Here is a 25,851-nt window from a genome sequence, read left to right as displayed (position 1 = left end):
AGATAGAAAGAGAGAGGTACAGTATATAGATAGAAAGAGAGGGGTACAGTATATAGATAGAAAGAGAGAGGTACAGTATATAGATAGAGAGAGGTACAGTATATAGATAGAAAGAGAGGGGTACAGTATATAGATAGAAAGAGAGAGGTACAGTATATAGATAGAGAGGGGTACAGTATATAGATAGAAAGAGAGGGGTACAGTATATAGATAGAGAGGGGTACAGTATATAGATAGAAAGAGAGAGGTACAGTATATAGATAGAAAGAGAGGGGTACAGTATATAGATAGAAAGAGAGAGGTACAGTATATAGATAGAAAGAGAGGGGTACAGTATATAGATAGAAAGAGAGAGGTACAGTATATAGATAGAAAGAGAGGGGTACAGTATATAGATAGAAAGAGAGAGGTACAGTATATAGATAGAAAGAGAGAGGTACAGTATATAGATAGAAAGAGAGAGGTACAGTATATATATAGAAAGAGAGAGGTACAGTATATAGATTGAAAGAGAGGGGTACAGTATATAGATAGAAAGAGAGGGGTACAGTATATAGATAGAAAGAGAGGGGTACAGTATATAGATAGAAAGAGAGGGGTACAGTATATAGATAGATAGAGAGAGGTACAGTATATAGATAGAAAGAGAGGGGTACAGTATATAGATAGAAAGAGAGGGGTACAGTATATAGATAGAAAGAGAGAGGTACAGTATATAGATAGAGAGGGGTACAGTATATAGATAGAGAGAAGTACAGTATATAGATAGAGAGGGGTACAGTATATAGATAGAAAGAGAGAGGTACAGTATATAGATAGAGAGGGGTACAGTATATAGATAGAAAGAGAGAGGTACAGTATATAGATAGAAAGAGAGGGGTACAGTATATAGATAGAAAGAGAGAGGTACAGTATATAGATACAGAGAGGTACAGTATATAGATAGAGAGAGGTACAGTATATAGATAGAAAGAGAGGGGTACAGTATATAGATAGAGAGGGGTACAGCATATAGATAGAAAGAGAGAGGTACAGTATATAGATAGAAAGAGAGGGGTACAGTATATAGATAGAAAGATAGAGGTACAGTATATAGATAGAGAGAGAGGGGTACAGTATATAGATAGAGAGAGGTACAGTATATAGATAGAAAGAGAGAGGTACAGTATATAGATAGAAAGAGAGGGGTACAGTATATAGATAGAAAGAGAGAGGTACAGTATATAGATAGAAAGAGAGGGGTACAGTATATAGATAGAAAGAGAGGGGTACAGTATATAGATAGAAAGAGAGGGGGAGAAATAGATAGAAGGTGAAAGAAGAAACATAGGGCATAGTAAGGAGTGAAGGTAAAGGAGATGAATTTAATCTGGAGCCTTAATAATTGAAGCACGTTAGTGTTCAAAGGGCAGTGGCTGGCTTAAAAGAGCAAGGCTAGAACAGCAAAGAGATCCCTAGGTTATCTCTTTAAACCCTGGTTAACAGGACGGACAGGTTTGAAGTGGGATTTACCTTCCCTTGTGACCTATCACCCCCACCACCCCAACCTCTCTTTCTCTCTATCTCTATCTCTCTCTCACACACACACACACACACACGCACACGCACACGCACACGCACACGCACACACACACACACTTGGTTGATCTCTGGGATGAAAAGCAAGTGATTTGAACTAAGCATGAGGTTGCTAATGAGAGTCAGGTGATCCTTGGAGCACATACAGCACTTACAGTTCTCTGTACACTTAAGTGTGAAAGTTGACTGCATAACAGAAATAGTGTCTTCCTTCCTTCCTTCCTTCCTTCCTTCCTTCCTTCCTTCCTTCCTTCCTTCCTTCCTTCCTTCCTTCCTTCCTTCCTTCCTTCCTTCCTTCCTTCCTTCCTTCCTTCCTTCCTTCCTTCCTTCCTTCCTTCCTTCCTTCCTTCCTTCCTTCCTTCCTTCCTTCCTTCCTTCCTTCCTTCCTTCCTTCCTTCCTTCCTTCCTTCCTTCCTTCCTTCCTTCCTTCCCTCCCTCCCTCCTTAATATAGCCTGGTTGGTCTAGTAAAAACACTGGCCTGTCTCTACATGTCTTTCTTCCATGCTGAAGGCCTGGTGAAAGAATACATGTAATAATTTGATGGCCTCGGCACTCGTGACATTAATCGTAGACTGTCTGGCTATTGGCACTTCCCCAGTAATTGTACATGGAGAGATTAGCCCCCGTCCGCCTCCCTCAGCTCCATTTCTCCCTCCCTCTCTCAGCTCCATGCAACCGAGCCAAGTGGGTGCACTGCAGCCTACCATAATAGCCGTGATTTAATTTAGCTATTTAACCTGTAATTCCAGCAATATTTATTGAGGAGCGAGGGGAGAAAATTGGGCCATTAGCCAGGCGAGGATGAATACATTGAGATGAAAATGAACACTCCTAACTGGTAGTTGACCTTCGCGTTTTGTAGATTTATTTTATTTTATTAGTGCCGGCCGCAGTAATTATTGCAAATTGACTCATTGCGAAAACTGAAATCATTCCGTAATGAGCATTTTTATTCGCTGCTGTGCTCCAAGGCCAGCAGGGCTGTATAATGGTGTGACATCCCTGTACTGGGGCTGAAGGATGGCTATTGAAGAAGAAAAACAAGGGGGAAAAAATGCTTCTGAACTAGAATTATTTGATACGTTTGATACTTTTGTCAAATGTGTTTCACGTGATTGAGAGGATCAAGTCTGTCTATCAGTGCAGGCCCTTTATAGCGTGAAGAGCAAAGTACCTGCTCCACTTACTCACTCATTGCTAGAGCTGTCTGGGCTGCATTAGCGCCCCACTCATGATGCACAGAAGTTAACATGCTTGAATAATGCAACACGGCATGTAGAAATGGTTAATTACTGTTCGCAAAACAATGTCCATATAGGCTAGAACACTTACAATGCAAGACGATACCGGTAGCTTCCAGCTTTAATTGTAGGGAAACTTTCCTTGCTAGCTTGGGCTACAGCTGAATTCTCTACCCTAGTACTTTGTTGTGATCATATGCAAACCGTAAAATGCAGATTTCTAAACTGATTGTCCCCAAAAACTATATTAATTCACTTTGTCTCCCTCGCCACCAAAAACTCATTCACTTCTTCATCTCCCTCGCTTCCCGTCTGGTTTCCACTAGATTTCATAGACACAAATTCTGTGTTTTTTTTGTAGTTATATTGGTTAAAAAAAAAGTCCCATTGATTGTATGATTGTATAATTGATTCATTAATGCGTACAAGGCTGTCTTTAAATGTAATGATATTAAACTCAAAAGATGCCCAACAATTGAACAGAGCAGTAACTGAGTGTGTCTGTCTGGAACAAGTGCCATTTTGTGACTTTGGCAAATACGCCTTCTTTTTGGGGGGGGTATTCTTTTGGTATCGTTTTTGTTTTGGTATTGAGTATCTTGATACTAAACTTGCTATCAATATCAATATCAACATTCTGATATCTTGACAACACTAGGGGGGATAGAGAGAGAAAGACAGAGAGAAGGTGAGAGAAAGAGAAAGATGGCTGTATACTGTAGTATTAACTATGACATGGTAAATTAGCATCTTAACCTCTGTGAATGGATCAACCTGTTTCTATATGCTTTCTCTCCAGTTAAATAAAGTGCCTTCAGAAAGTATTCAAACCCCTTGACTTTTTCCACATTTTGTTGTTACAGCCTTCATTTAAAAGGGATTAAAATGGGATTTTCTGTCTCTTGCTTACACTCAATTACCCATAATGTGAAAGTGGACTTATGTTTTTTATTTTGACAAATGAGTTAAAAATTAAAAGCTGAAATGTCTTGAGTCAATAAGTATTGAACACCTTTGTTATGGCAAACCTAAATAAATTCAGGAGTAAACATGTGCCTACCGAGTCACAGAACACTCTGTGTTCAATAATAGTACTTAACATGATTTTTGACTGACTACCTCATCTCTGTACCTCACACATACAATTATGTGCGGGGTTATTATGTGACTTGTATGTGTGGGGTACAGAGATGAGGTAGTCATTAGAAAATCATGTTAAACACTATTATTGTGCTCAGAGTGAGTCCATGCAACTTATTTAGACTTGCCATAACAAAGGGGTTGAATACTTAGCGACTGAAGACATTTCAGTTTTTCATTTTAAATTAATTTGTAAAAATTTCTAAAAACAATTACACTTTGACATTATGGAGTGTTGTGTGTAAGCCAGTGACAAAAAATCTCTATTTAATCCATTGACAAAAAAACGTTATTTAATCAATTTTAAATTCATGTAACACAACAGAATGTGTAAAAAGTCAAGTGGTGTGAAGACTTTCTGAAGGAAAGCATCACTACTGAATGCTGCTCTCTTCACATCATCATGCCTGAATATTTCCTCAACACGGACAATTCTCCTGCTTGTTTTGTTTGGATAGAGGGAGTGATGGAATTTGCTGCCTACCGGCAATTCTCAAAACCCTGCTACATCTCTTTCTCCTTCTTTCCTTCCCTTCCTCCTCTGTCTTCTCCCTTCATCTTCTTCAGATGTCATTTTTTTTTGACATGCAAAAAAAAAGGAAAGGTGGGGATGGGTAGTGTGCCAATTTATTCGTCACCATTGTCTTGTGTTTCTTTTTTGTTGTTGTCTTGACGACATATGGCTGGTCCTGTTAGACTTGGGGAGATGTAAATGGGGGGGTGGAGCCTGACTTCTAAATGAGGCAGCGGCACTGACATGAGGCCTTTTGAAGAGCGCACATCACAACACTCCAGGGACCAACAGCAGGGGAGCTCCCACAATGCAATACGGTGCGGCGGGGAAGCAGGCAGCGCTGTTTCCTTTCACCAGCCACCCACCCATCTCTTGCCTGCCTGGTTAGAACAGAACAGGACAAAGCTGTACAATTGCATTCATCATAGCAGGATGCAGGGCTGGAGCTGAGTCTCTGTCACCTGCCCACCACCAGTCTCTGTCTCTGTCTCTGTCTCCTGCCCACCACCAGTCTCTGTCTCTGTCACCTGCCCACCACCAGTCTCTGTCTCTTGTCTCTGTCTCCTGCCCACCACCAGTCTCTGTCACCTCCCCACCACCAGTCTCTTGTCTCTTGTCTCTGTCTCCTGCCCACCACCAGTCTCTGTCACCTCCCCACCACCAGTCTCTGTCTCTTGTCTCTGTCTCCTGCCCACCACCAGTTTCTGACTCTGTCTCTGTCTCCTGCCCACCACCAGTCTCTGTCACCTCCCCACCACCAGTCTCTGTCTCTGTCTCTGTCACCTGCCCACCACCAGTCTCTGTCTCTTGTCTCTGTCTCCTGCCCACCACCAGTCTCTGTCACCTGCCCACCACCAGTCTCTGTCTCTTGTCTCTGTCTCCTGCCCACCACCAGTCTCTGTCTCTTGTCTCTGTCTCCTGCCCACCACCAGTCTCTGTCAATTGCCCACCACCAGTCTCTGTCTCTTGTCTCTGTCTCCTGCCCACCACCAGTCTCTGTCTCTATCTCTGTCTCCTGCCCACCACCAGTCTCTGTCTCTGTCTCTGTCACCTGCCCACCACCAGTCTCTGTCTCTTGTCTCTGTCTCCTGCCCACCACCAGTCTCTGTCTCCTGCCCACCACCAGTTTCGGTCTCTATCTCTGTCTCCTGCCCACCACCAGTCTCTGTCTCTGTCTCTGTCTCCTGCCCACCACCAGTCTCTGTCTCCTGCCCACCACCAGTTTCGGTCTCTATCTCTGTCTCCTGCCCACCACCAGTCTCTGTCTCTGTCTCTGTCTCTGTCTCCTGCCCACCACCAGTCTCTGTCTCCTGCCCACCACCAGTTTCGGTCTCTATCTCTGTCTCCTGCCCACCACCAGTCTCTGTCTCTGTCTCTGTCTCCTGCCCATCACCAGTCTCTGTCTCTATCTCTGTCTCCTGCCCATCACCAGTCTCTGTCTCTATCTATGTCTCCTGCCCATCACCAGTCTCTGTCTCTATCTCTGTCTCCTGCCCATCACCAGTCTCTGTCTCTATCTCTGTCTCCTGCCCATCACCAGTTTCTGTCTCTATCTCTGTCTCCTGCCCATCACCAGTCTCTGTCTCTATCTCTGTCTCCTGCCCATCACCAGTCTCTGTCTCTGTCCTTGTCTCCTGCCCATCACCTGTCTCTGTCTCTATCTCTGTCTCCTGCCCATCACCTGTCTCTGTCTCCTGCCCATCACCAGTCTCTGTCTCCTGCCCATCACCTGTCTCGGTCTCCTGCCCATCACCTGTCTCTGTCTCCTGCCCACCACCAGTCTCAGAGGAGGGAAACAGACCCAGGTTACACTGTGTCACAAACCTAGATTTAGTCTTAGCCTATGTTTGTGTGTGTGTGTGTGTGTGTGTGTGTGTGTGTGTGAGAGTGAGAGAGACGGTGAGAGTGTGTTTAAAATCAGAATAGTTATGTAGGTAGTTATATGTGAAGTTTAATTTACACACATTGCATATACACACAAACACACACACACAAAATATTCCCCCGTGGAATATACTTTTGAGTTTTTCTATGCAACAGTGTATACATTGAGGTTCAGTTATATTTTGTCCCCCCTCCAGAGTTTATGAAATTTTAATGAAAGATATACTATTTTATTTCAGATCTAGGGAATTACTGCCCATATTTAATATTAAACAAATATTATTTAATATTTATGAAATTAATAAAACATATTATAGTCTGAGAATAATTAAGAATTATGGAGTTTGTATACTTCCATCACTTTGTTATTCAATGGATGGACAATTAAAGGTCTGAGATCTTTTTTGTTCCATAATTTTTCTGGAGAAGTTTTGAAGCTTGGGCAATACACACAATCCATCCCTCCTCCTTTCCCCCTCTCTCCCCTCCCTCCCTTTCTCTCTCTACGTTCCCCTCTCCATCTTTCCCTCGCCCCCTCTCTCCCTCTTTCCCTAGCTCTCTCCCTTTGTAAGCCATCCAACAGCCCTCCTGCCAAAGATGTGTGAACGCGGGCCAAACCAAACACAGGCATGGGGCCAGCCCGACGCGGCACGCTTCCACTAATAGAGAGGGAGAGAGGAAGGGCTTCCAGACCCTAGCAGGACTCTTACAGGACATCAGACTTCTTTACGCTGGATAATGGCTTAATGACAGACTAAATGACGTCCCGCAGTAAAAACCAATGTCAGCACCTCATTAGAAGATCCTATAGACCTCTTTTCTCCTCCCCTACGCCACTTCCTCTTCAGTTTAGCACCTTGATCTTTTATTGTGTTGTTGAAAAACATCTCTCAAGCAGGAGACGGCCCCCCTTTAGTCAACAGTAAATACAATTTGGTTCGGCAGCTCGGCAAATCTCTCTCTCTCTTTGTCAACAAAGTCAAAAAATCACCACACAAACCAAAGCTTATAATAACAAGTTAATGCCATGTTGCCAAATGAATGAAAATCAATATTATTTTCGCCCTCTCTCTGTCTGTCTCCTTCCTCTTCCTCTCTCCCTCCTACAACTAAAACGATACGGAGTAAGAATTCTGAGCTTTAATTTTAATCTCATAAATGAGGTCGGATAACAATGAAAACCCAACAGTGGTGAAATGCAGTCATAGTTATTTGGTGTGATTTACACACAAACACACAGGCATCCAATTTAGTGCATTCTCCCTCATGTTCAATGCTTGGAGAGAGCACATGACTGTGCTGTGATTGGTTTGATCTGTCACAATAGAGGAAGCTAGCTGTGTGAGAAGAAAATGTTTGCTAAATCACCTGCTTTGGATAACAGGATGGTCCTGTCAGTCTGGACAGTGATTGGTCAATGTATCATGTATCCTTGGCAACACATCTGGGTTGAGACCACAGGGACTTCTGTAACTTCCTCTGTATCTTTGCTGTGTGTGTGTATGTGTACTGTATGTGTTTATTCACTTGTGTCTGTAAGTGTATTCATGTGTGTGTGTGTGCTTGTAAAGCCCAGATTGGCATGCAACATTTGACACAGCCTGTTTGGAAACCCATGATCGTTATTAGCCATTGTTTCTGCTTAATTGAATCAGGGGCTTAGCGTGGTGCGAGGCAGCGTCCGTGGATGACACACACTGTGGCATCCCCTCTCTCTCTCTCCACTCTCTGTCCTCTCTCTCCCTATTATCTGTCCTCTCTCTCCCCTCTCTCTCATCTCCAAGCAGCAGCTGTTTCACAATGGGAGTGTGTCTCGTGGAAAACAAGATCATCACTCTCCCCCTTACTGCTTCTTTAAGACTCCACCACTCACCGTCTCAGATCATTACCCCCTTACTGCTTCTTTAAGACTCCACCACTCACCATCTCTTCTCATTATACTGGAGGAACTTTTCTCTCTTGAGAACTGGAGTTTTATTCTTTACATTCTGCACATGGCAGTAGAGTGAGAATTGGTCATGGTGAAATGGGGGTGTGTCCTTGGGAGTAGTATCAATCTGTCTGTCTGTCTGTCTGTCTGTCTGTCTGTCTGTCTGTCTGTCTGTCTGTCTGTCTGTCTGTCTGTCTGTCTGTCTGTCTGTCTGTCTGTCTGTCTGTCTGTCTGTCTGTCTGTCTCTGTCTGTCTGTCTGTCTGTCTGTCTGTCTGTCTGTCTGTCTCTGTCTGTCTGTCTGTCTGTCTGTCTGTCTGTCTGTCTGTCTGTCTGTCTGTCTGTCTGTCTGTCTGTCTGTCTGTCTGTCTGTCTGTCTGTCAAGACTGGCAGTACAGAGGATCTCCTCTACAGTGTGAGAGGATGTGGAATCTTTATAGGTGTTGGAACAGGTCTCCTTCAAGTCACGATCTAAGTCCAACCATTTGGGTCTCAATGATCATATGTGACTCACCACCTGGATTCGGTCTTATGTAGCAACATTTGAATTTCTGTTTTTTTTAACGTTGTATAAAAGTAGAGACTCAGAGCTACAAAATGGTTTATCATACACTGCATTTGAGGAACAATGGGGAAAGAATGTTGCTTTGAAAGTTGATCAACTTGTAAACTCACTTTTGAGAAAACCGTCTTTCAATGTATTGGTACTACTATTGGAGAGCCCTTCTTTGTCTTCACCCATTCAGCATTGTTCACACCCTCTTAAGCCTCAGCCCCACCCATCTCTTTAAGGGTTGATCCAACCGTTCTGTACTAACTTGCCAGCTGCTTCCAGACATCTAAGAGAGAACAGCTCACTGAACATAACTCGCCCTAGCAGAGCTGGTTAGGCTGTTAGAGCGTTGTCCAGAGCGTTGGTGACTGCAACTGTTCTGTCAGATTGTCCGTCCGTAAATTTAGAGCATTTCACGTTCAGAGCTCTGGCCAATAAGTAGGGTTGTTCCAAAAGCTCTGACCTCACAACGACAGTCAAGCACCCAAGCTAACTGGCTAACATTGGCTTTCTACTTCCAGACACACAATGTGAGAACACCCCACTCTGACCATTTTACTCCCCCTAGCAGAGCTGGTTAGGCAGTTGTCATGTTATCCAGAGCGTTGGTGACTGTAACTGTGCTGCTGGCAACAATTGAATTGCGCTTTGTTGCCGACGTTTACTGACACCGGACATATTCAACGGGCGGTGAGCGTTAAAAAATGTATCAGTTATTCTGCGCTCTGGCACACTAAGACGAGAGTCTTTTGTTAAGAAATGTAGCTAGATAGCTAGCTAGCTAGACCCAGCCAGCTAGCGTTAGCTAGCTAACAGTACATTTGAAATGAAACCACTTTCTGTCAAAATTAGAAAGATGTAATATCTGAAAATGTAGCTAGCTAGACTATCTTACCAGTATACATCATGGTGGGACACGTCTCCTGCCTGATGCCATGCACACGATGTAATCCAGACTGGTGTTTTCTCCATCTCCTCAGCTCCTCTGATTTCAAAACTCGGTCCTCCAGAAAGTGGAGCGCCACACGTATGCAGTTCTACTACGTGATGTTGTTAAAAAAAGCCACATTAGAAAGGATTACCTACACATACTGACCAGCTCATATTATAGACAGGATTACCTACACATACTGACCAGCTCATATTATAGACAGGATTACCTACACATACTGACCTGCTCATATTATAGACAGGATTACCTACACATACTGACCAGCTCATATTATAGACAGGATTACCTACACATACTGACCAGCTCATATTATAGACAGGATTACCTACACATACTGACCAGCTCATATTATAGACAGGATTACCTACACATACTGACCAGCTCATATTATAGACAGGATTACCTACACATACTGACCAGCTCATATTATAGACAGGATTACCTACACATACTGACCTGCTCATATTATAGACAGGATTACCTACACATACTGACCTGCTCATATTATAGACAGGATTACCTACACATACTGACCAGCTCATATTATAGACAGGATTACCTACACATACTGACCAGCTCATATTATAGACAGGATTACCTACACATACTGACCAGCTCATATTATAGACAGGATTACCTACACATACTGACCAGCTCATATTATAGACAGGATTACCTACACATACTGACCAGCTCATATTATAGACAGGATTACCTACACATACTGACCAGCTCATATTATAGACAGGATTACCTACACATACTGACCAGCTCATATTATAGACAGGATTACCTACACATACTGACCAGCTCATATTATAGACAGGATTACCTACACATACTGACCAGCTCATATTATAGACAGGATTACCTACACATACTGACCAGCTCATATTATAGACAGGATTACCTACACATACTGACCAGCTCATATTATAGACAGGATTACCTACACATACTGACCAGCTCATATTATAGACAGGATTACCTACACATACTGACCAGCTCATATTATAGACAGGATTACCTACACATACTGACCAGCTCATATTATAGCGTGCTACTGTACATGGCAGACCAATCCCAACTCATCTCTTGGCATGTCCAGCCCACCCATGGCTAACGGAAAGGTTGCTGACTTTTTCTGTGGCTAAACCAACTAGGCTCGTAATTTAACAATTTTATTTGTATTTACAGATGGCATACAAGGTTGTTATTAAGGCACATGAAAGTTCACATGTTTAATTTTTTTTTTTTTTAACCTTTATTTAACCAGGTAGGCAAGTTGAGAACAAGTTCTCATTTACAATTGCGACCTGGCCAAGATAAAGCAAAGCAGTTCGACACATACAACAACACAGAGTTACACATGGAGTAAAACAAACATAGTCAATAATACAGTAGGAAAATAAGTCTATATACAATGTGAGCAAATAAGGTGAGATAAGGGAGGTGAAGACGTTGTTCCAGAAGGCATTTCTGTCCCCCAAAAAGTTTCCATTCAAACGTCTCTCCTGTGAAGTAGTGACGCGTGACATACGTCTAGTCTCCTGAAACCAGTCCCATGTGTGTGTAGCAGTACGTTCAGAATGTGGTGTGTGTGTGTGTATTGTCGTCCACACTCGTGCACAACCACAGCACCCCAGAGAGAGAGAGTGTGAGTGTGAGAGTATGAGAGTGAGAGAGAGAGTGAGAGAGTTTGTGCGAGAGAGAGTCTGAGAGAGAGAGTGTGAGAGAGAGAGTGTGAGAGAGTCTGAGAGAGTGTGAGAATGTGTGTGTGAGAGAGAGAGAGAGAGAGTGTGAGAGTGTGAGAGTGTGAGAGAGAGAGAGAGAGAGAGAGAGAGAGAGAGAGAGAGAGAGAGAGAGAGAGAGAGAGAGAGACGGCTGAAGCAGTGGCACAGGTTTTTTTCATATGGAAATGTGAAATAAGGGGGTGATTAAATAGAGCTGTATATTAAAGTACAGCTGACATTAGAATTAGCATAATGTGCTCTGGCCTCGGGCTGCATACTTTATTTGCCATCTGTGTCGGACTCCTTCCCCCTGGGAGGATTCACACTGAAAACTCCTCAATAAACTCACGGCTCACTCCACTCCATCCCTCCGTCCCTCCATCAGAGGGCACTAATACCATCCCAGGGAGAGGATCCCGGCCAGGGGAGGACAGTCATTCCCGCTTAATTGTGGGGCAGAAATGAATTACATTTATTGACCTTCAACCCCCAATGAAATGTTTTGTATGCTGAAGAAGTTCAGCCAGTACAGTGGAGTGGAGCAAGAGAGAGAAGAGAGAGAAGAGAGAGAAGAGAGAGGAGAGAGAGGAGAGAGAGGAGAGAGAGGAGAGAGAGGAGAGAGAGGAGAGAGAGAGAGGAGAGAGAGGAGAGAGAGGAGAGAGAGAGAGATAGAGAGAGAAGAGAGAGAAGAGAGAGAGAGGAGAGAGAGAAGAGAGAGAGAAGAGAGAGAGAAATTGAGAGGGCAAAGAGGGGCAGGTGTAAGAAATAGAGACCCTGGTTGATTTCCAGTGTTTCCTTTATGTAGCACTAGGGCTTTGAAAAGAACTGGACCATAACATAAGAGAGGGGAAATATGGGTGGGTGGGTGGAATAATGTGTGTGTTTTTGTGTATTATGGGGGGGGATGAGGAGGATACAGGGGATTGTGTGTGGCTATGAGCGTGTGTGTGTGGTGGGGAGGGAACAGCAGGCCCTTAATGTGTAGCCTGAAGGGGGGGTCATTGTGTGTGTCCACTATAATTAAGTCAAAGGGTTTACAGGGCCATGGCAGTCATGCTTCAGTACTGAGGTGAGCAGCTGTTCCTTCTCCTTAACAGACGAGACACACACACATACACTGTACACACGTCAGACAGCCACGCATAAACATCTCCTTACATCCCCACTCAATGCAGGGGAAATGCTTTTACACCAGACCTTTCCAATGCAGCCCCACTAAGTGCCATGCGTGAAGATGTGGTTTAAATGTTTTTTTGTGCAGACAGATTGATTGAGTCATTCTTTGAGCTGACATCACAGAAGCAATAATTGATTTGTGCAAATGTTACAGTGTTAAAGAGAAATGACCAGTGTGTTATTTGATAAAGCGTTGGACATTACAGTGCAGTAATGAGGTTTAAAAGGCGATTTCAGAAATCTGTTTGTCTTGGAGATGCATTTAGAGCACAAGCTCAGTGTTGCTTTAGCGGAGCGTCATATTTATTGATCAGGCTTGTAGATTCCCATCACTTTTATTAGCCTTGAAATCAGATATAATCATGCTAGTTAGTATTTACTAATCTAAGTGCACATGATTCACAATTTTACATAAATGAAATAAGACCAGCGCAATTATCATTTTTAAATTAATAATATGAACAATTTATTATGCATTTATTATTATTAAAGATAAGAATAAGCAGCCTTAGAACATTTTATTTCAACAAAATGACTGTTTTTGCATATCCCTCGTGAAGTATCAAGAGGAGTTGTTGTTATTCAAACAATAACAAGATGGTCTAATCATATTTCAGTGACCGGAATAGACCTTCTGTTCTGGGTTGAACATCTGTCTTACATCTGCATTGTGACCTACATATCATCAGAGGCCATGCAGATGGTCATGTCTAGATGGGATCCAGCTTATGTCAAATTTAGATCAATTTTTTATTTTTTTTTGTTAACCCTAACTCTTTTTATAACCTTAACCTAATTCTCCTAACCTGCTTCGTCAGTTCTCCTAACCTGCTTCGCCAGTTCTCCTAACCTGCTCCGTCAGTTCTCCTAACCTGCTTCGTCAGTTCTCCTAAACTTGCTTGTCAGTTCTCCTAACCTGCTTTGTCAGTTCTCCTAAACTTGCTTGTCAGTTCTCCTAACCTGCTTTGTCAGTTCTCCTAAACCTGCTATGAAAAGCTGTGTTTTTCCCAGCAATGACCCATGCAGACACACTGTGTGTTCACTATCCTTCTCCCTATACAGCCTTTCTCTGGAGCTCTCTACTCCCTGGACCAATGAGTGTCTGAGGTGGAGTTGGGATATGCAGCAAACACATTTCCACTTCACACAAATATATGAAATGGGATAAATATAAACACCCACCAAATCATTATTATTATTTATGATTCTTCAGCCTCTGTGTACAGAGTATAGACATACTTAATGTATACACACACACACACACACACAGGCACAAATCTCTGAATCCAATACTTAACAATTACAGAAACGTTATTTTTTCATCTGTACTCTAAATTGAAGCATTAGGTAAAAACACAAAGCTTTCATTGAATAAATAAATTAATCTAGTTTCCAAGAGCACAATTACAATTTCCCACTTTATATGTGTGTGTGTTTTATACCAATCCCCATAGGAACGTGACAGTCTGTGTTTAACGTCCATTTTCACTGCATGTGCTGGATATTATGCTTGTTTGTGTCGCTGCGGTAACGAGTCCCATTGGCATTACCCAACCGGCATGTGTAACACAGGGGCTGGGCCATCAATTAGTTATGTACTGTTAAAGGTACAGAGCTATGCCAAGCACCACAGCCTAGAACGTCTGTCTGTCTGTCTGTCTGTCTGTCTGTCTGTCTGTCTGTCTGTCTGTCTGTCTGTCTGTCTGTCTGTCTGTCTGTCTGTCTGTCTGTCTGTCTGTCTGTCTGTCTGTCTGTCTGTCTGTCTGTCTGTCTGTCTGTCTGTCTGTCTGTCTGTCTGTCTGTCTGTCGCTCTCGCTCTCGCTCTCTTTCAATTCAATTCAATTAGCTTTATTGGCATGAGGTAACAATGTACATATTGCCAAACCTTACTTTGGAGATTTACAAGTCAATATTTGATCCCGCCGTCTAAATGTGTGTGGTGAGTCATTAAGTGCCTCTTCATTTGCAAAGTTGAACAACCACACACAGAGAAAAGAAGTTATACATGTCTTGTTATTTTTTTTATTGTACTGAACCTTTATTTATACAGGAAGTCTGTTGAGGTCAGAAGACCTCTTTTACGAAGGAGACCTGTAAACACTAAAACTTTACCCTATATTTTCTCAAACGCTCTGAAGTGTTTTCAGCTCTATTGTATTGAATTTGTGTGTCTAGAATGACACAAAGCACCCAGTGGATGTCAGTTAAATACCAAATAACAACCCCAAGACCAGTAATAATTTACCGCTCCCTTTCAATCTCTCCATCCGCGTTCTCCCTATTTATTAGCAGTCATTTATCTTAATACTCCACCATCTTTATTTTCCTCTCCTCTTTCCTCTCTTTTTTTTATTTGTTCCCTCGAGGTACGATGCCTTTATTTGTTAGAAAGTGATGAGAGTTCCTTAAATCTTTAAGTTGTACTTTCTCAGCATAGAGCCATATTACTTTGCCGTCTCTGTGATGATTAAAGTCCCTCTGCTTGGAGGGCTACGTGTGTTTAAAGACACACACACACACACACACACACACACACACACACACACACACACACACACACACACACACACACACACACACACACACACACACACACACACACACACACACACACACACACACACACACACACACACACCAAAACACACTTGCATGGTGTGATCATTTTGAGATTTGTAAGTAGGAGAGATTAAAGAGCACTTAAACTGGTGTGTACAGTGGTCCCACCGCGTCGGCCAATCCACAGTGACTATGGAAATGCACTTGTCAAAAGCCTGATAAGTATGTCCCTGTTATGTGACAACATGATGTGTAAAGACTTTTTCAGCTACTGGAGGTATTAGGCAAATATGAAGTGGATAACAAAAGTCTGTCTGATGGCTCTCTCTCTGCAAAGTTCCTCTCGTTGTAGAAATCAACACATGACCGGGTGATAACCATGTTCAGTGGTAGTTTTAAATCCTGCAAACACAGCTGTCAGATATCCAGGTGTGTTTCAGTTGGTTCACTCCCCATACGTAAGAAATAGGTTTATTGTAAGGAAATATGGTAACAGAAATACAAACACAGTCACCAGCTTCACCATACAGAAACACCAAACATGTTGTATTTTTACTGACTACCGAATACCACTAAACACTCCATTAAAAATCTCAATATTATTCCTCAGATAGATGTGAAGTTACTGTCATTGAATTCATTCAACAATATTTTCTTTTGAAGAACATGTTTTAATGATTTTCTTTCTTGTATGTGTTTCTCCTGTGTTGCAGGAGGCAGGGACGAGCCTTCAAGCTACATCTGCACCACATGTAAGCAGCCCTTCCCCAGTGCCTGGTTCCTCCTGCAGCATGCCCAGAACAGCCATGGCATCCGCATCTACCTGGAGTCCAACCCCTCCAGCTCGTCGCTCACCCCCCGCATCACCATCCCCGGGCCCCCCATGGGCCAGGACTCCATCCCCCAGTCCCCCCTCACCAACTTTCTGGGAGAGAACAACCCCTTCCACCTGTTGAGGATGACTGGGCCCCTGCTCCGGGAGCCCCCACCAGGCTTCATGGAGAACCGCGGAGGCCTCCCCAACACGCCGCCCTTCGTCAGCCCCTCACCCCGCCACCACCTGGACCCCCACCGGCTGGAACGCCTTAGTGCCGAGGAAATGGGGCTCATCTCCCAGCACCCCAGTGCCTTTGAGAGGGTGATGCGGCTGACGCCCATGGCCATCGAGGCACAATCCATGGACTTCTCCAGGCGGCTCAGGGAGCTGGCGGGGAGCAATAACGTGGCCACACCTCCTCTTTCGCCCAGCCGGGCCAACCCTATGCACCGCCTGCTCAACCCCAACCCCTTCCAGCCAAGCCCCAAGTCACCCTTTCTCAGCACCCCGCCCCTGCCGGCCATGCCCCCCAACAGCACCACCCCGCCCCAGACACAGGCCAAGAGCAAGTCATGCGAGTTCTGCGGGAAGAGCTTCAAGTTCCAGAGCAACCTGGTGGTCCACCGGCGGAGCCACACCGGGGAGAAGCCCTATAAGTGTCAGCTATGCGACCATGCCTGCTCCCAGGCCAGCAAGCTGAAGAGACACATGAAGACACACATGCACAAATCTGGCTCCATGACAGGGAGGTCTGACGATGGGCTTTCCACCACCAGCTCACCCGAGCCGGGCACCAGCGAAGTGACCGGAGAAGGCATGAAGAACAGAGAGGGAGACTTCAGGGGTGAGGGTGAAGAGGAGGAAGAGGAAGAGGATGAAGAGGAGATGGAGAACGAGAGCAGGCCAGAGTCAAACTTCAGCATGGACAACATGGAGTTCTACCGTAACCGTGAGAACGGCTCCAAGCCGCCGCCAGACGAGAAGAACTCTCTCTCCCTGGGTAAGATGGTGGAGAATGTGGGCCTGAGCACTATACAGCAGTACAATAACTTGATAGTCGACAATCGTAAAAATCGGATGCCCTTCTCTAAGAAGGGGTCCGACGGGCAGCGGGACACTGGGGATGAGGACTCTGTGGTGGGAGAGATGGAGAGGGAGCACCATCACCACCAGATGGAAAGGGATCACCAGAGGCCCACTGTCAACGGCAGGAACTGTGGCTCCGGCAACTCTTTCTCAAGCCTTTTCCCCCGCAAGCCCACACCCATCACCAGCCCTAGCCTGTCCAACTCTTCCAACAAGAGGATCAAGATTGAGAAGGATCTGGACATGCCCCCGGCACCAATCATCCCCTCTGAGAACGTCTACTCCCAGTGGCTGGTGGGTTACGCCGCCTCACGACACTTCATCAAAGACCCTTTCCTGGGCTTCACCGACTCCAGACAATCTCCCTTCGGCACCTCCTCTGAGCACTCGTCTGAGAACGGCAGCCTGCGCTTCTCCACGCCTCCTGGGGACCTCCTGGATGGCGGCCTGTCGGGGCGCAGCGGCACAGCCAGCGGGGGCAGCACCCCTCACCTGGGGGGAATGGGATCCGGCCGGCCCAGCTCCAAGGAGAGCCGACGGAGCGACACCTGCGAGTACTGCGGCAAGGTGTTCAAGAACTGCAGCAACTTGACAGTGCACCGGCGCAGCCACACGGGAGAGAGGCCCTACAAGTGCGAGCTGTGCAACTACGCCTGCGCCCAGAGCTCCAAGCTCACACGCCACATGAAGACCCACGGGCAGATGGGTAAGGAAGTGTACCGCTGTGACATTTGCCAAATGCCCTTCAGTGTGTACAGCACTCTCGAGAAACACATGAAAAAGTGGCATGGGGAACATTTGATGACCAACGAGGTCAAAATTGAAGCGAGAGAAGCTAAGCCAGATTTTCCTATTTTGCCTCTTTCGCCACAACCTTGAAAAACAAACAAATACAAAAATGGGTAGCTGGATACTCTTTTTCTTAAATATCGCATTTTGGGTTAATTTTATGTTTTTGCCTAATAAACTGCTAACTGAGAAAAACAATTAGACAAACAAACAGATATTAACAGCACCAATTAAAGCCGGTCTAAACTGCCTTATTTGGCTAATGATCCTTTATAACGGTTGATCAGAGGATTAATTAAATGATACCATTTTTGGAGCCTTTAACTGTGCAATAATTTCTGTATTTATTGTATTTTGTAATATTTTGGCATGTGCAGGTACTATTTTATTTTGTTTTACTTTTTATTTTAATTGCTGGGATTTTATTTCATTTTTTTAAACCCAGAGGATATCCTGAGATTTTTTTTTAGCAGACAGAAAAAAAAATACATTTAAATAATCTTTAGGCCACTGCTTATAGAAAATTGTATATTTAAACTACACGTGTAATTTCCTGAAGAGAAGCCCGAATTTAATCTTACAAAATGTTTTAAGCATAACTGAGAAAGCTATTTTTTGTTTGTTATACATGATAGGATATACATTTGCGGACAACAATCCTTTGGCATTGTAGCATGAACTGACTTTTAACATGTTAATCTAATTGGATATGTAGCACTGAATGTCATTTATGACAGTAAATCTAAAGAGGATCCGGAGGTTTCACAAACCCTGCCTCCTCTCCAGTAAATACATCCATTAAAAATAAAGAAGAAGAAGAAACAGATGATCACAAAGGCAGCTGCTTACTGGTACCTAGTACCCACCCCTGACAGACAACGCTAGAAAAACAGAGACATTGTGTATTTCTTTAGAATCCCCTCATAGTATTCTCACACTGCATCTAAACTAGCTCCTCCTAAACTCACCCTAACCCATCCTACTAAACATAACAGAAATGCTATGACAATGCACATACTGATGTTTTCTATCTTTTATCACACAGTTGTAGGATGGCTAAACCGTCGGGCTAAACTGCGGAGCTTTATAGCCAGAGAGAGCAGGGAGATCTTAGGGTGAGCTATAGGGGTCTCTTCCCTCTTCTTCATGATGTTATTCACCTCTTCATTATCATTCCACGGATGAGTTTAACACAATCGCCCGTGCCCTTAGATTATTGCATATATTACACTCTCCTCCCAATTCCCCGTCCCTCGTCTCTGATGCACACTGTGTCTCACTCCTCTGCCAGCTGACTATTACATCTTTCAGCACTATTACAAACTCCCTATCGGACACTGGGCACAGAGTAGCATTACAGACAGTCTCATCACCCTCAGTCTCACTCAGTCATTTCAAACTGCCAGGTATTGACACATTCTTTAGGCAAGGTGTATCTCCTTAAACTCTGCTTTCTGTTTTGATCACCATTCATATTTAATGTTTCTCTGGTGGTGGATTAGGAAGGGGCTGGGTGGTGGATTAGGAAGGGTCTGGGTGGTGGATTAGGAAGGGTCTGGGTGGTGGTTTAAGAAGGGGCTGGGTGGTGGTTTAAGAAGGGGCTGGGTTGTGGATTAGGAAGGGTCTGGGTGGTGGATTAGGAAGGGTCTGGGTGGTGGTTTAAGAAGGGGCTAGGTGGTGGTTTAAGAAGGGGCTGGGTGGTGGATTAGGAAGGGGCTGGGTGGTGGATTAGGAAGGGGCTGGGTGGTGGATTAGGAAGGGGCTGGGTGGTGGTTTAAGAAGGGGCTGGGTGGTGGTTTAAGAAGGGGCTGGGTGGTGGATTAGGAAGGGGCTGGGTGGTGGATTAGGAAGGGTCTGGGTGGTGGTTTAAGAAGGGGCTGGGTGGTGGTTTAAGAAGGGGCTGGGTGGTGGATTAGGAAGGGGCTGGGTGGTGGATTAGGAAGGGGCTGGGTGGTGGTTTAAGAAGGGGCTGGGTGGTGGTTTAAGAAGGGGCTAGGTGGTGGTTTAAGAAGGGGCTGGGTGGTGGATTAGGAAGGGGCTGGGTGGTGGTTTAAGAAGGGGCTGGGTGGTGGTTTAAGAAGGGGCTGGGTGGTGGATTAGGAAGGGGCTGGGTGGTGGATTAGGAAGGGGCTGGGTGGTGGATTAGGAAGGGGCTGGGTGGTGGATTAGGAAGGGGCTGGGTGGTGGTTTAAGAAGGGGCTGGGTGGTGGATTAGGAAGGGTCTGGGTGGTGGTTTAAGAAGGGGCTGGGTGGTGGTTTAAGAAGGGGCTGGGTGGTGGATTAGGAAGGGGCTGGGTGGTGGTTTAAGAAGGGGCTGGGTGGTGGATTAGGAAGGGTCTGGGTGGTGGTTTAAGAAGGGGCTGGGTGGTGGATTAGGAAGGGGCTGGGTGGTGGATTAGGAAGGGGCTGGGTGGTGGATTAGGAAGGAGCTGGGTGGTGGATTAGGAAGGGACTGGGTGGTGGTTTAAGAAGGGGCTGGGTGGTGGATTAGGAAGGGTCTGGGTGGTGGTTTAGGAAGGGACTGGGTGGTGGTTTAAGAAGGGGCTGGGTGGTGGATTAGGAAGGGGCTGGGTGGTGGTTTAAGAAGGGGCTGGGTGGTGGTTTAAGAAGGGGCTGGGTGGTGGATTAGGAAGGGGCTGGGTGGTGGATTAGGAAGGGGCTGGGTGGTGGTTTAAGAAGGGGCTGGGTGGTGGTTTAAGAAGGGGCTAGGTGGTGGTTTAAGAAGGGGCTGGTGGTGGATTAGGAAGGGGCTGGGTGGTGGTTTAAGAAGGGGCTGGGTGGTGGTTTAAGAAGGGGCTGGGTGGTGGATTAGGAAGGGGCTGGGTGGTGGATTAGGAAGGGGCTGGGTGGTGGATTAGGAAGGGGCTGGGTGGTGGATTAGGAAGGGGCTGGGTGGTGGTTTAAGAAGGGGCTGGGTGGTGGATTAGGAAGGGTCTGGGTGGTGGTTTAAGAAGGGGCTGGGTGGTGGTTTAAGAAGGGGCTGGGTGGTGGATTAGGAAGGGGCTGGGTGGTGGTTTAAGAAGGGGCTGGGTGGTGGATTAGGAAGGGTCTGGGTGGTGGTTTAAGAAGGGGCTGGGTGGTGGATTAGGAAGGGGCTGGGTGGTGGATTAGGAAGGGGCTGGGTGGTGGATTAGGAAGGAGCTGGGTGGTGGATTAGGAAGGGACTGGGTGGTGGTTTAAGAAGGGGCTGGGTGGTGGATTAGGAAGGGTCTGGGTGGTGGTTTAGGAAGGGACTGGGTGGTGGTTTAAGAAGGGGCTGGGTGGTGGATTAGGAAGGGCCTGGGTGGTGGTTTAAGAAGGGGCTGGGTGGTGGATTAGGAAGGGTCTGGGTGGTGGTTTAGGAAGGGGCTGGGTGGTGGCAATAGTCACAGCCAAAGCGGACACCACCTCTTTAACCAGATGAGAATTACGTACCTTAAAATGTAATTCTATATTATTATTAACTCTACATACATTCAGTAACAATGTTTTATGATATCACTGCCCTATGCATTTTTTTCTATAAATATCTATACATTTTGACCAAATGAATTTATACCTGTATAATAACAAGTTAGATTGTATAGTGTGCCATAGTCAAAATGTTTATGATGTTGTATTTTTCTTCTGGTTAAAATGGTCTTGTCCGCTGCGAGACAGAACCAGTGGCAGTTAGTTACTTAGTGATATGCAGACCAGTAAATTGCACAGTTCTAGATACAAACAGTGTCTGTAGAATTCTGTTGAGCGTGTGCCCAAACAGTAAGACAATTTTTTCTTTCTTTCCTCATTCAGGGCTCCCTGTGATGTGTAGTTGAACGCATTCTGAAAGAAGTAGCAACTCTGACACACACAGAATGCACAGCTGAGTGAGCTTTTTAGGAAAGATTTTTCGGTCTTCAGCAAGCACCAACCTTTGCCCAAATCACCACTCCTTGTTATTTTGAATAATGTACCCCTGTCCTACCCCCCTGTTCAAACCCCCTCAAGTTGACCTTTGACATCCAAGCAAAAATGTTTTATTGAGTTAAAAATCTGTCATTGAGAAAAACAGAAGAGAAAAACATAAACATATTTTTGCAGTTGACCCGCACTATGATTTGTCAATCATTTTTTTACACACAAAAGAAAAAGAAAATGGAAAATGGAAAATGGAAAATACGGCTTCTGAGCAAGAAATGACTGTAACTGGATTTACTCGGCCTGGGTGAAGGGTTCTATAGTTTGGGATCATCTGATATTGAAGTGCCAGCGTTGCTATAAGCTTGGCTTTCCCAATACTGGCACTATAAAAATGAAAATTAATTTATTGGGACACTTTTTGTACTGCCATTCAATTTGACATGAGTGTGCCTTGAATACTGATCTTCCTATTCACCGTCTCTCAAGACAAATGCAACACTTTTGTGAAGCAAAGGATTTGAACAAAATGAAAACAATGTATCAAATTTATGTGTCAACTTAGTTTCTAATTTGCTTATGAAATTTCAATAGAATATCAGAGATATTACTTCTAAAAATAAAACAAAGCTGCATTTAGGTTAGGAGTACCCAGCACAACATTGATGTGTCTGTGTCTGTATATATGTATGCATATGTACATAGAAATGCATAAACCTATATAGATATATATCAAATTCTTCAAATCAGGACAAGACTGTATCCCTAGAAACATGGCCAGAGTGGATTGTTATGTCACACAATAGTCAAGGAAGAGACTGGACTAAAAATCAGGAACTGCAGAAACAAAAAAAGAATTTAGTGCACTCTGTCTTAAAATACGTTTACAGTATTGAAACAAGTACAAGGGTAAAATAATATTTGTGTGTATGTGTGTTTTAAACAAGTATTTCTTTTCTTCAAGTTTGCTTATACATTTTCTCTGAATGCCATGGTGGCGATGTGTATATTGTTTTTTGGTGACGGGGTTTTAGTATATATATATATATGAATATATATGAATATATATGACATTTTTCTTGTTTACTGTAAAAGTATACCAGTATTTGTAATATTGGAGAATGCCTGGGCATTTTACAAAAATATAAAAAAAGTTATTGTTTCTTTATTTTTATTTTGGAGTACAATTTAAATTGTGGGTCTTTTAAAAATGTTTTTGTCACTGTAACTGTAAAAGTCTTCAGTTTTAGTAACTTCTTCTTTTGCTGCCTTGGTGTAATAAAATGAAAATAAATGAATGAAAAAAAGTGAACTGTAACAAACTTGGATGGGGTGGGGGGGGGCAGCTGCATAATGTCTTAAATTTTCCCTCGTAGAAACTATGGAACATTGTTATTGCTTTGCAGTAAATACTGACATGTATCTATGTTCTGCTTGTGGAATGGATACTCTTCATGGCTGGTTTGAAATACATGTGTAGGCACTTGCTGTCTTTCTACAGAAGCTTGTATTTTTTAACCTGTATGTGCATCCTTTGTGAAAAAGGGTACTTTAAGTACCTGTATGTCATTATCTTATTTGGGGGAGGGGGACAACATTGCAACTTCAAGATAAAACTCACAGGCTGCCACAATATATTTGATTTAATTTGGCAGGATAAAATAGTGCAAAAAACCCATGATGAATCTGCATTTTTGACATGAACCTTATTGTACAGAAGGGAAATAAAAGGTTGTTTGACCTTTCAGCAACAAAAATACACAAGTAGATGTTTTTGTTTACTATTCTGTTGGTTGTACATATTTTTTGTTTTTATTTCATTTTATTTAGATTTGAACATTTCTATGTGTTCTAACTGGCACTGGCAGTGACCTTCTCTCTTTGGGGTCATCTAGCTGCCCTTTGACCCTTGACCTTTGGTGACCTGTGTGTCAGTTGTACAGGAACCTGACCTGCCAACCCATAGATTTCACAGCATGAGGAGAATGGAGAACATATACAAGCATGATGTGGTAGAGACGCAGGCAGACAGGTCTGGCCACCAGTCAGAGAAAGGACATAGATAGAGTGTGTAGAAAAAGACACACACATTGGAGAAAAAATTGTAAAGTTTCTTATGAGATGCAGGGAGATTATATATCTGGATACCTTAGTTAGACATCGTCTCACAGAACCATGTAGTGTACACAGAGAAGCCGAGGCTGGCTGGATACAATCAAAGCTACAAGCTGCACTCGCCTCAAACCAGAAGCTACAATTACAGGCAGTTAGTAGCTACCGTACCTGACCACAATCATATGGACAACTATCAATCAGTCAGAACCAGGGTGTTTATATGAAAGCTGCTCACTTAGATGTACATAACTGTCCTCCAACTGTTTAGCAGCACAGAACACCCAAATCTGTGTTTTACCTTCTTTTTACCATTTTATGTTTCCCTTAAAATATTGGTGCTTTGATATGTGCTAAGAGCTATTCCATGTTGGCTGCACTGTTTGTCCACCCCTGTGCACCGTAGACAGAACACCAAGCAGAGCAAGGCTAAGGTAGGCTGTTGATGGTGTTCACTTTGTGTATAGACATATTCATGGAACACTGCCCAGTCTGTGGGTATATTCATTTTGTTTTCCTTCAAAGGTGCAGGTGTATTGGGCTAGGCCAGTAGTCCCTCTACATGAGAGACCGAGTTGACGTTAGTACGCCGGTCCTGAATTAGGAAATGAAAATACAAAGTGCTTTGCTGCTTTCCACTCTTTAGGTTTGACATTCAATCATTTTACTATTTCCTTTCAGATTTTTTTTCATGTTTGTATTTAAAGAATAATACAGGGTTGGGATAAAGACATGGAGAAATCTGTAATTTTTTATATGTAATAATGTTCGAATACAAAGGAAAGTGTTCCGGGTCTGGACATACAGGGGGGGTCTGGGGGCTTTGAGTAGGGATGTTATGCTGTGTGTGATGTCACTTTATTTAAATACATGAACTGATTCTTTAGGCTGCAATTGGCTGTGTTGTCTATGATGTCACGGAGGTGAGGACAGCGTTCCGTCGTTCTCAGGCCTGATGAGTCCAATGCCATTGGTTCGTTACAGTAAACATGACATTCAGACATCACTTGGCCTGTCTCTGCACTCTTTATTTGAAATACATCAGAAAGATGCATGTTCACCACATTATGCAACAGGATCAATGCACGCACACACGCACACGCACACGCACACGCACACATTTTTAAGTAATGGAACTTCTGAAATGTAGAAATTTATGAATACATAGAAAAGAAAACCTCTGACATTAAACTTACAAAATAACATATTTCACTCTTCCTTCCATGTGCATAAAAACTAATCCAATACCATCGCACTTATTCCGTCTTTTCATCCAAAACCACTTCTAAAATCCACTTCAGGATATACATAAATGCCTGGGTATATGAAGGGATCCTTGGTGGCACATTTCCTGCACTGCAGACTCTGATCCCTGTCACTCAATCTGCTCCCCGCTGGCTGGTTGGACGTAGAGGGGTTGAAGAAGGGAATTGCTCCCCGCTGGCTGGTTGGACGTAGAGGGGTTGAAGAAGGGAATTGCTCCCCGCTGGCTGGTTGGACGTAGAGGGGTTGAAGAAGGGAATTGCTCCCCGCTGGCTGGTTGGACGTAGAGGGGTTGAAGAAGGGAACTGCTCCCCGCTGGCAGGTTGGACGTAGAGGGGTTGAAGAAGGGAATTGCTCCCCGCTGGCTGGTTGGACGTAGAGGGGTTGAAGAAGGGAACTGCTCCCCGCTGGCAGGTTGGACGTAGAGGGGTTGAAGAAGGGAACTGCTCCCCGCTGGCTGGTTGGACGTAGAGGGGTTGAAGAAGGGAATTGCTCCCCGCTGGCTGGTTGGACGTAGAGGGGTTGAAGAAGGGAATTGCTCCCCGCTGGCTGGTTGGACGTAGAGGGGTTGAAGAAGGGAATTGCTCCCCGCTGGCTGGTTGGACGTAGAGGGGTTGAAGAAGGGAATTGCTCCCCGCTGGCTGGT

The 25,851-nt window shown here is 44.2% G+C and overlaps 1 protein-coding gene across 4 annotated transcripts in view; it reads left to right on the top strand.

Moving 5' to 3' along the window:
* The window catches only part of LOC139563443 (B-cell lymphoma/leukemia 11B-like), a 116,826-nt gene extending 91,878 nt beyond the window's left edge, over positions 1–24,948 (top strand). Inside the window, exons 3-5 of one of the 4 annotated variants that reach the window (XM_071382119.1) lie at positions 15,973–17,868; positions 18,997–19,066; positions 21,726–24,948. In XM_071382119.1, the coding sequence (XP_071238220.1) occupies positions 15,973–17,868; positions 18,997–19,066; positions 21,726–21,744 (1,985 nt within the window). In that variant the 3' untranslated portion in view covers positions 21,745–24,948. Of the gene's footprint in view, positions 1–15,972; positions 19,563–21,725 lie in introns of those variants that run through there. The other 3 variants (XR_011672563.1, XM_071382120.1, XM_071382117.1) reach the window with 3 other exon arrangements.
* Positions 24,949–25,851: the final 903 nt, after the last annotated feature.

Source organism: Salvelinus alpinus, chromosome 34 (assembly GCF_045679555.1).
Source record: "Salvelinus alpinus chromosome 34, SLU_Salpinus.1, whole genome shotgun sequence".
NCBI lineage: Eukaryota > Metazoa > Chordata > Actinopteri > Salmoniformes > Salmonidae > Salvelinus > Salvelinus alpinus.
This window is presented reverse-complemented; position numbering and strand designations above follow the sequence as displayed.